This window comes from Geospiza fortis, unplaced genomic scaffold (genome assembly GCF_000277835.1).
Source record: "Geospiza fortis unplaced genomic scaffold, GeoFor_1.0 scaffold41, whole genome shotgun sequence".
Lineage (NCBI taxonomy): Eukaryota > Metazoa > Chordata > Aves > Passeriformes > Thraupidae > Geospiza > Geospiza fortis.
In genome coordinates, this window is record NW_005054299.1 from 3,984,308 (window position 1) to 3,994,385 (window position 10,078).

The following is a 10,078-nucleotide window of genomic DNA, read 5'->3' on the forward strand; positions in this document are numbered from 1 at the left end:
GAAGGTTTGTGGCAGTTTGGACAGGTACTTGACACTGTCCCCATTCCCTCTTGTGGCCACCAAGAGAAGTCACACACCCAGCGCTGAGTCTGATGCCAGCAGCTATCCAAACATGACTAATACCCAGACTAATCTTGCCTAAATGACAATCCAACAGGCTCGGGGTGGGCACCACGGAAGAGACATGGGAATTACAGGGACACAGAAGAAAGCCAAGGTGATATGACAAGCAGAGTCCAGAAGGTACATGGGGGAGCTGGTTGTACCATGGCAGAGATCAGGGAGAAACACTGGGGGCTGGAAATGCAGCCCTGGGATTGCTGGGCTGTAATGGGAGCATCACAGAACATGGGGATGAGATTAGGATCGCTGTGGTGAGGAGATCATAAATCCCTGGGGCTGTGCTGCTTGTGAAACAACTTCTATCAATGTGGCATCATGTACTTTCGGGTGTGATTGGGCACCAACAAGGAACCCAGCACCTGTTTGCACTCTGGGTGACAAAGCACACAGCCCTGGCACAGCCAAAAGAGCAGATGCAAAGTCCATATGGGAACACTAAACAAGTTAAACCCAGTGTCCACGCTCTGCTGCAGAAATACAAAATATATGTGGGCACTTCACCTGCACTGTGGCGCTGCCCATCTGCTCTGCTCCGAGTGGGATGAACCCCACCCCACAGGATGGAGTCAGGATGCCTTTGGGGGGCTGAGGGGACAGGGACACGTCAGCTGCTATTCCCTGCGGCCAGGGCAGCCCAGGTGCAGTACAGGCAGGCAGCCATGGGACCTCGCAGCAGATGGAGAGGAGAGAGGAGACAGGAGACAGGACAGCGGCCGCGGGGAGGGCTCTGCTGCTGCTCTGCACCACGGGCTCGGCCAGAGGGACTGAGCAGGGTGGGGAGCACAGAGAGCTCTCCCTGCACTGCAGGCAGGCTTTAACAGCCAGCCCAGGCACAGACCCAGCCCGTCTGCCTGCTGATATCTGGGCAGCGGGGCCTCAATCACACTGCCCATACTGTCACTTTTCCATCTCCGCACTTCCAGAACAGGGGGATGTGGCCCTGCTTCGTGGTCATTCAGGCAGCTGCACTCACCCTTGTATGGGCAGCTGAAGGTCTGCTCAGCCTCAGCACAGCCAGGGCTCATGTGAATCACTGCCCACAGACACCACACAGCTGCCTCACCTGCCCTCAGAGGCAGGGTACAAGGCATATTACCTCACCCACACACTGCAGACAAAATCCATATATATTGATTCTGCCACTTGGGTAGGACATCAGATACACTCCTCCAGACTCCTTGTCCTCAGTGCCATGCCTCAGAGCAACACCAGTGCCTCAACACTTCTGCTTCTTCAAGGGAATCCCACCCCGTTTTCATCAGCAGACCTGAGCAGGGTGGTGGCACTGATCTCCTGTGCTTGCACCAAGCAGCATCTCTGAGCATAGCACCAAGCATTTGGGCAGATGGGCACCAGCCCCTGCCCCAGGGCTCAACAAGACCTGGATCCTCACTATGGCTCCTCCTTGTTTTGTCACTCACAGGAGCTCAAAGGGGCATAAAAATCCACCAGCTCCTGGAGGAGGCACTTGGCACTCCCTGCATGGTGGGGTCACCACCCAGTGCACGCAGGGTTTACATGCCCATGCCCCAAGAGATTCACACTGATAGAAAAGCCAACCCCAGCAGGGAAAATGAACAGATGGATAACCACCTGCTGAAGAGGAAAATGTTGAGACAACTGGGTAATATGGCAATTCATATCCTTTCTTTGATCTCAGCAGTGTCTTTGTACTGCATATAGAAAGCAAAGGGGAGAACAATAAAGCTTTACGCTAAGCCAGTGACTTTCTCAAATTCACTTTCCTGCTCTGTAATGGGAACCGAGGATTGAACCCCAGCCTGCATTAATGAAAAAACAAACAAAAGCAGAACTTCATAAGTGATGAAAGTTGCAGTTCCAGCCATTCATTTGTTTGCTTTTGCCTCTTAAGTGCCTATCTATGCATTGCATAGGAGTCTGTTGGAAGCACCTCAGTAAAAGGTAAAAGTCTTTAGTCCATTTGTCTAAACTTCATTACCATCTCCTCACTTGCTCCCATGTCATATTCTGGAAAAACTCAGAGCACTTTGCCCCAGAGTACAGGAGATTCAAGCCCTGTTAATCCATGGCTAAAAACAAATTTCAGAAGAAAGGCCCTGGGAGGGTGATCCACCTGAGCCCTCCAAAGACTATTTCAGCGAGCACAGATAGAGCCCTTCCTTGCTTTTTTAGCACTCCATGTACATCCTGCAAGGTAAAATGACATGGGGAGTCTTGCAAAGTGCAACCAGATCCACTGTTTGTAGCATCCCAAGGAAAGCTGATGGCTGAAGGTATGATGGAAATTGAGACCTACCACTTTCCACAATGCTGCAGACAATCTGTGCCATTCGCCTCTCTGAGACAGAGGTCACCTGGGCTGTGTGTGACCTCCAAAATTGGTGGCATGGTTGAAAGAAAATTTGGGTCGCCACTAACTTTCCCAAATGCACTGTGTCCTTCCTCCAACACCTCCTTGGCCATTTCAGTCTCCTGTGTTACCTTGGGGAAGGCATGGTTTACCCAGACACCCTGAGAGGCTTGCAACAGGGTTCAGGACACACACTGATGTTGCTAAATCCAACCTCTGTGGGGATAAAGGGCTTCACAGTGCACAGCCACACAGCTCCCCCAAAGCCTTCCCCAGCCTCTGCAGGCCAGGCGTTAGCCTGGGAATGAAGGCAGAAATCCAAGCTTTCTGTTAAATCCCCCTTTTGAGGTAAAGTTATGGAATGACTGCTGAGGATCAGCAATGTTTTCCAGCTCAGACACCACTGTACAGCAGTACCCCCAGTCCTGAGTGAGCACCCTAAAGATTTTCCTATGCAGAGTAACAACTTTATTTCCAGTGCCTGCTGCCCACCCCCAGGACTAACTGCAGGGACTGGGGCACAACTTGCACAGGCAAAACAAAGCACCCTTTTCCCAGCAGCACTGGGAAAAGGGTGCTGCTTCAGACCCTTGTTGTGTCAGGGATGCCAAGGCAGGGTGGGAGTGACACTGCATTTTCCTTTTCTGGGACTCCAGGTCACCTACTCCATGACTTAGCTCTGGCGCCACAGGTCTAAGGAGAGCACAGAGCTGGTTTGTTTTGCCATGGCCTCCTGCCAGGCTCACCCTGCCCATGGATGTTGCAATGCCAGCCCTCCCTGGCCCAGGGGAAGCAACTCTGTGCCTCCTTCACCAGCCTCAGCCACGCTCCCGCACCACCAGCAGCCAGGCCTGCTGCTGCAGGGCCCAGGGACCTGGGCTGTCCCAGAGCCCCAGGGTCCCCGGGGGCTGCCCACCCTCAGCAGCGCCCTTCCCACACAGGAGCTCCAGCATGGGAGTGTGCTGGAGGTTTCTGCCACAGCAAAAGGGATTCAAACACTCAGGAATCATCCTAGTGCAAGGCTAAGGCTGAACCAGAGCAATGCCACCCTCCTGCAGAGACAGGGATTTCGAGGAGACTCCTTAATATTCCCCCTTATGGCAAAACCAGTGTTTTCATCCAATGCTAAGGATTCCATAGAGAAAAATAATTAGGTCAAAACTTTGCAAGCATTTGGATGCCGCCTGGCTTCTTACCCAGAGCACCTTCTCACATAATTGCATTTCCAAGCAATACTGGGAGACTTCCCAACACACAGGCAGCAGGAAACACACGTGAGGCTGCCTGCTATCTATCACATGTTTAGCATCTCCAATGACATGTTTATTAATTCAGTGAATCACGCTAATATTATTGCACACCTGTTCCCTAGCACCACCTGCAGGCAAACGCCGTCCTTCACTCCTTTAAGTGGAAACAGTGCCTGCAGATCCAGGGTAAGGAACAACTCTAGCTCCTCTGGATCAAACATTCAGCAGAGATCCAGCTGTTTGCTGCTCTAAATACACGTTGTAGTGGAGACAAATTGTGCAAGTTTGGTTGTTAGCTGCAGGCTAAAAACTGTTTAGGAACACATGTTTAAACTTAATAAGCTACTTCTAATCAAAAGGCAGAACAGCTCTTCTGATAAAGGCAGCAAAAAAAAAACCCTCTTGACAATGTGGTTTTAAGAAACTGAGGAAGATGAGGTGGAGGAGAACAAAACTTTAGGATGGGGCATCACTTACACTGCAAGCTTTGGCCCCTTCTCCCCCCTGAGGTGGTCATGAATTAAGTTAATGCTTGTGTATTTTCTTCATTGACCTGGTAAAACTCCCCATAGTGAGAGAAAAGCTCCACTTCCTTAGTGGCCCTCAGAACAGTTGGGTGCCATATAAAACCCGCCTCATTCAATTGCTGGTTTATAATCACAACGTTTTGATCAGTATTTCACAGGCCCACATCCACACAGGTGCTGTAAGGGAGCACCACATTCAGCTTTAGGACACTGGACATCATAGCTGAATCCACAGAGACCACCTCTAAGATATCACAAAATTGAGCTTGTCTCCCTTTCACATCCTGTGTCTCCTGGTACTGAGCAGTCAGAAAAGTGAGTCCTTGAACTGAGACCAAACCAAGGCTTTTTGCTTTGAACACAATTAAAAAAATAAAGTATTTTAAAAATCCAAGAAAATCCATGTTAAAGCAGCCGAGATCTTAGCAACTATTACTTTATACATGGGAAAAGGAGAGGAGTAGAAGGGCTGTAATTCTTTCCTTCCAACTGTATTTTGAAAAGATGTTGTTTTTGCACCACTCAGAGTCCAGCCAGCTTGGAATACAGAGAATGTCCATCCAGCTGGGTTCTTTCAATGGCTCAGAAAGGGATGTGCAGGCTGCCAGTTGTAACAGGAGCTTTCTTATCATGCCTGGATCCACAACTTGTGACTTTCAGTCAGCAGAAACAAGGAGTGAAGGGGACATCAAGCACTGTACAGTGGCCATCTCCCAGACTAGGAGCAGCTGGCAAGCAGTCTGAGAAACTAAACTGACAATTTTATGGTGCTCTCCTTTACAAACTTATTTGTTCAGAGACATGAAAGATGCAAAGGAACAACGTGTCTTTATCACATTCATGAGATTATTACAGTGCACACCAAAGGCTTTTGAGAAATTCCCTATTTTCATCCCATCCAGCTATGTAACACTCCTTGCTTCTTGAGCTTCCAACTGCAAAACTCCACTTTAACACAAGATGTACAATAATTGGTTTTATTAATTACACCACAAGTAATACTTTCAGCAACATCATGTATTTCAGTTTCTGAATTTATATCCTAATAAAGTGCTGAAGTTTAGGGAATACTTTTAGTGCATTCTGTGTAGTCACTTCTATAACTTCTCCAACTGGAATTCCTTTAATTTTGGCAATGTATTCAGCAGCAATGTAAATATTTTTGGGTTCATTTCTCACCTGAAAAACAAACAAAACCAATCAAATTACAGACCCCTAGAGATCACAAGTGTTTCAGATTCAGAACTTTCTGACCCAACTTCAGCCACATCGTCAGAAAAATGACTGTATCCATTCCTCTTGGATTAAGTTCCCTTGGTAGCCTCTTTCCTCTCTTGTACCCACACTTAAGACTACTTCACTATCCTGTGCCAGTAGCTGACCTCCACAAGGTGCGGGTTTGGATGCAAATAGACAGAAGTCCCTCCCTCCCATCACCTACCTGTTTTTCAGGCCCCAGTGCAGGAGAATCAGTTTCCAAGCACATATTTTCCAGTGGCAGCTGTTTCACAAGCTTCTGCTTCTTGGAAAAAAGAAGACAGCCATTAAATGCTTTATGCACTTAAAACTGTGGGGAAAAAACATGAAGGGAGGATATTCCCTACATTTAGAGGCAACATCAAAAGACTTTGGTGCCACTGTTTACATTTTATCAAGAACAGAAGCAAGAACACCAGGAGCTGCTCAACAAGTTCCTTCAAATTAGGATTCTCTAAATATCCAAAGTACTATTATCTCAAAGCTGAATTCATTGTTATTTATTAAATCATGCAGTTATATTGCAGTTACAGAGTTGCCAGTGCAATTCTAATTTGCTGTTTTCTGTGCATATAATATTTGTGTACCTTTTCCTCCTCTCTGCTTTACCTCTCAACCCCAGTTTGTTTTCCTTCCTCCTAAGCACCTACCCTCATCCTCCCTCCACTTGAATCAAACTTTTTCCTCTCTTTCTAAGCTTATCACAGAAAGCAGTGCTATCACACAGACTACTCCTTTTCTACGTGACATGTCCCTGCTGTAAAGCAGTCCAGTGACAGAATCTTCTGAAGAAGAGTTCACCGGAAACCACAATAAAATGAGAAAAAATCCCCCTTGTTTCTCAGGAATAGCTGAGCTGTTTTAGCCAGAATTCCCCCTCCAAAGTCCAGCTAAGGCAAAAGCCCCAGGCAGAAATTCAGCCAAAGTAAAAATGTGCAATGCATGGAGAAGGAGTAGACCCCAGCCAGAACAAAACATTACCTGTTCACTCCTTACAATGGAAGGAGGAATGGAGAAGTAGTATCCAGCTCTCATCCCTTCCATGGCTACAGATGGCTTCCCATCAAAGGCATGGAGCAACACCTTGGTAGCACCTTGGAGAAACAAAGCAAACCACATTCATCAGCAGGGTTACACAGGGCTGCCATGCCAGCTTCCAATGGGACCTTGGTCCCATACAGAATTAACACAGAAACTCTGCACTATTGCTCCTGTGAAAAATGCGTATTTTATGATTGGCTTTTCGCAAATATTAAAACGAATATTATATGTGTTGTTTTAGAAAGTAATGCTGTATAAATTCTCTTCAGTAGTGTGTTAAATAGTTTTAGGTTATAAAAAAGATTAAAATAGAAACTACGCTATGTAGGATACTTTTTTAAAGAAAGGACTTGCAGCGAGATAGCAGCCACAGGACACCTAAATCTTTCAGAGAAAAATAATGTATTGCCCTCTTATCAGAAGGAACGAACTTCTTCCTGCCTCAAAGGCACTGTTAAGATTCAGAGGAAGAAGTTAACACTGACCAGACTGAATCCTGTGTTTGAATGGAATTTATGCATCATGTATGAGATGTATGAATATGCAACAGGCTACATTTTTTAAAGGTTAATCCTCTGTTAACAGGTGTCCTTTTTTGGGCTTGTGCTGCCCAGAAAAGGGTACCTGGACTGTCCGTAACTCTTTGTTTCTGTTGTCTCATATTGTCCTAATCCAAATTGTCCAAATTATTATTACTCTGATTGTATTACTATTTTTATAACCATTTTATTACTATTAAACTTTTAAAATTTTAAAAACAAGTGATTGGTGTTTTCCACACTCCTGAGTTAAACACACACAAACTGATGTGAGCACGTGGCACAACTGGAGAAATCCTGTTGGCCAAAGCCATGGCAGAGGAAATGCATTAAAAGCATACCTTGTTCCTTCAAGAGATTGATGGTTGGTCTTCCAGCTGAGCGGGAATGAACATTTCTGCACAGCAAGGAGAGGCCCAGCATTAGGAAATTTAACTAACTTTCCTTTTCTTGCAAATATAAACAAATAGTATCTTGGGATGAAAATAATTAATCTATACTGCAACTTGTATCAAGAAAAAGACCCAGGGATGTATATATTAATCCTTTCAGCTAGTGAAGGTATAGGAACAACTTAGCATGGACAGGGAACATAAGATGTCTGTACAGAAGTGCAAGCATAAAGAAAACTCTACAATTAAATCTCAAAGTGGAGACTGACAGGATACTTATGCCACTTTAATCCATCTAAGGAAAGTTCTGTGGGCACTTAATAACCATAAATCCTGGGAAGTATTTCAACATGTTACTGAGACCTGGCAAATTCTCTTTCTGGTACAAACAAAACCTACAATGGCAAATCCAGTCTTCTTGCCAGCTCAATCTGCTTGATCAAAACCTGTCTTTGTCCTTCCTTCTGTTCATCGGTGCTGGCAAATCTGGGAGTGAAATCTAGTCCAACCTACAGTACAAGAAGAGAAGGGAAAAGTTTTACAGACCTAACACTTAACAAAACTGTAATTAAACATACAAAGGCATACCATGCTTCAAAACTGCAAAGCATTTCAAAATATGTATACTAGAGACTGCAATTAAAATGAGCTCAGCTGCAGCTTAAATTAAAAAAAAAATGCATTCTCAACCATAAGCTTTTCAACTATGAAAGCATTTGTGGGCAGACAGCTACTAACAAGGGTATTTAACATTTTAGTCTGCAACTGGTTTTCTGGGGGTTTACATTCTATTGAATATTATGTCAGATTAAGTCTCAAATATGGATCTCCAGTATAAGCAAAATTTCTGACCTGAACCCATAGCCTTAGTCCAATCTCTAGCAAAAATTACCCATTAATTCTATACTTTTTTGATCTAAGCATGTTCAGGCAAAATGTAATGTTTGTCAAAGCAGTCCCATTCACAGTTAGATGAAGAGAAGTTCTTCATAGACAGTACAACATGGCAAATTTAGCTACAAAGCTCTGCCAAAACCTGCTTCTTCTGTAGCCAGTGCAGAACCAGATGCAAATCCCTCTGGTACTAACACACAAATCGAGGCAGACTCCATCCTAAAGCCTCAATTCATTTATAAACAAATGTAAGACAGCAGACAACAGATGGATACAGACAGATGAAGGATTAAAAAAAAGAACTGTACGAGTCACTGTGGTGTACTGAAATCACAGCTTAGCCTAACTTTGTCAGAGAAGAAGGCAGGAAGGACCTGCCTTTGGGTATAACATGAGAGAGCATAAGTATGTAATCTTCCAACAACTCCAGCAGCATAAATTCCATCTATTTTCTACTAGCAATAACAAAGGAAAAGAAGGAATCAAGCAAAGCTATAAAGGAAAGCACATTAAGAGAACTACCAATCGGACTTAGTGCTTGTTCAGGCTGATAGCAATTCTTATCACATACAGAAAAACAAGCATTGACTCAGTTTTTGTAATTCCAGTGACAGCTGCTGCTGGAGAGATTTAAACAAGTTATAGAATTTCACTCACTTCTCCAATCCCCACCAATTTGTCTTTGTAAAGTTCTATAAGAGGCAGCGCAGCATCCAGATCCTGCAAGAATAAAAGATGCAACTCTCACTGCCCTTACAAGAGGAAGGGGCTATGAACCCAGCATTATGATTCAATTGCCATTTCCTTCACTGTTCTGAAATTCTGTACTTCACAACTTGCCATTACTGTGAGCTGTGCAGGCAGATTTTAGAAGTCTGAAGGATTTATCTTCTTTATGTAATAACCATTTAATTTCATATATTCATTACATATTATTATTACATTCTATATCTATCTATCTCTCTCTGTATGTGTATATATACACATATATATATCTCAAAACCTTATTCTAAATACTCCTGAGCTAACTTTTCACAGTAGCAGCAGAGGCTATTAAAACAAGGCCCAAAAATAAAACTTGGTAACATTAAATAGCTGCAGACGGCTCCCTGAGATTTTTAGGATAAGGCCACAAACAATTGCCTTCCAGTTCCCATGTTAACAAAAGAACATCTGCACATGTTGTTTGCTGTAAGCAAAGCACGCTTGGGATTTCTAAAACCATTTCACTGCAGTAATACAGCCAGATGACTCCAGAAAACAGTTCTGCTTTAAGGGCTAACAGGGACAAATGGATATGCTGAGAGAGCCTGGGATTTGGTCCACTGGGTCTCCTTGCATGACAGAGGGCACAAAAACCACTGGGCAGAGCTGAAGGTAAATCAGGCAGACCGGAGCATCCTGTCATCTGTCCTGAAAAGTCCCAGCAGTATTTTAGAGGCCGCGTTTTACCTTCAAAGTAACACTGCGCTGCTCCTCTGGAGAAATCTCTTGAACGGGGTGAACTCCCAGGCATGGCAAGACAAACCCTGGGAATCTAGGCACGGAATAGATAGCGAGAAGGTGAAAGACCACAGAGACCCTAAGTTTAGCGCCAAGAGCCCGCAGAGAGCGCAGGTTTAAAGCCAAGAAGGGCCGGCCCGACTGAGGGGGGCAGCTCATCCCCCGTCAGTCCCCAAGGCGCGGACCCGGGCCCGGGACACGGGCGGGCGCCGGGCTTCCC

At 45.0% G+C, this 10,078-nt stretch overlaps 1 protein-coding gene across 4 annotated transcripts; it reads right to left on the reverse strand.

Moving 5' to 3' along the window:
- Positions 1–5,041: 5,041 nt before the first annotated feature.
- On the reverse strand, positions 5,042–10,071 carry TATDN3 (TatD DNase domain containing 3). 4 transcript variants are annotated; one of them, XM_005416292.2, is made up of 7 exons: positions 9,808–10,071; positions 9,013–9,075; positions 7,861–7,970; positions 7,411–7,466; positions 6,471–6,583; positions 5,674–5,754; positions 5,042–5,411 (listed from the first exon to the last, which is right to left on the reverse strand). In XM_005416292.2, the coding sequence occupies exons 1-7, from the start codon at positions 10,015–10,017 to the stop codon at positions 5,268–5,270; spliced, it is 777 nt and encodes a 258-aa protein (XP_005416349.1). In that variant the 5' UTR covers positions 10,018–10,071; the 3' UTR covers positions 5,042–5,267. The 4 variants fall into 4 exon arrangements, with proteins under 4 accessions (XP_005416349.1, XP_030915026.1, XP_030915021.1 ...); XM_031059161.1 differs by having other exon boundaries at positions 5,196–5,411; positions 5,674–5,748; XM_031059158.1 differs by having other exon boundaries at positions 5,196–5,411; positions 5,674–5,751.
- Positions 10,072–10,078: the final 7 nt, after the last annotated feature.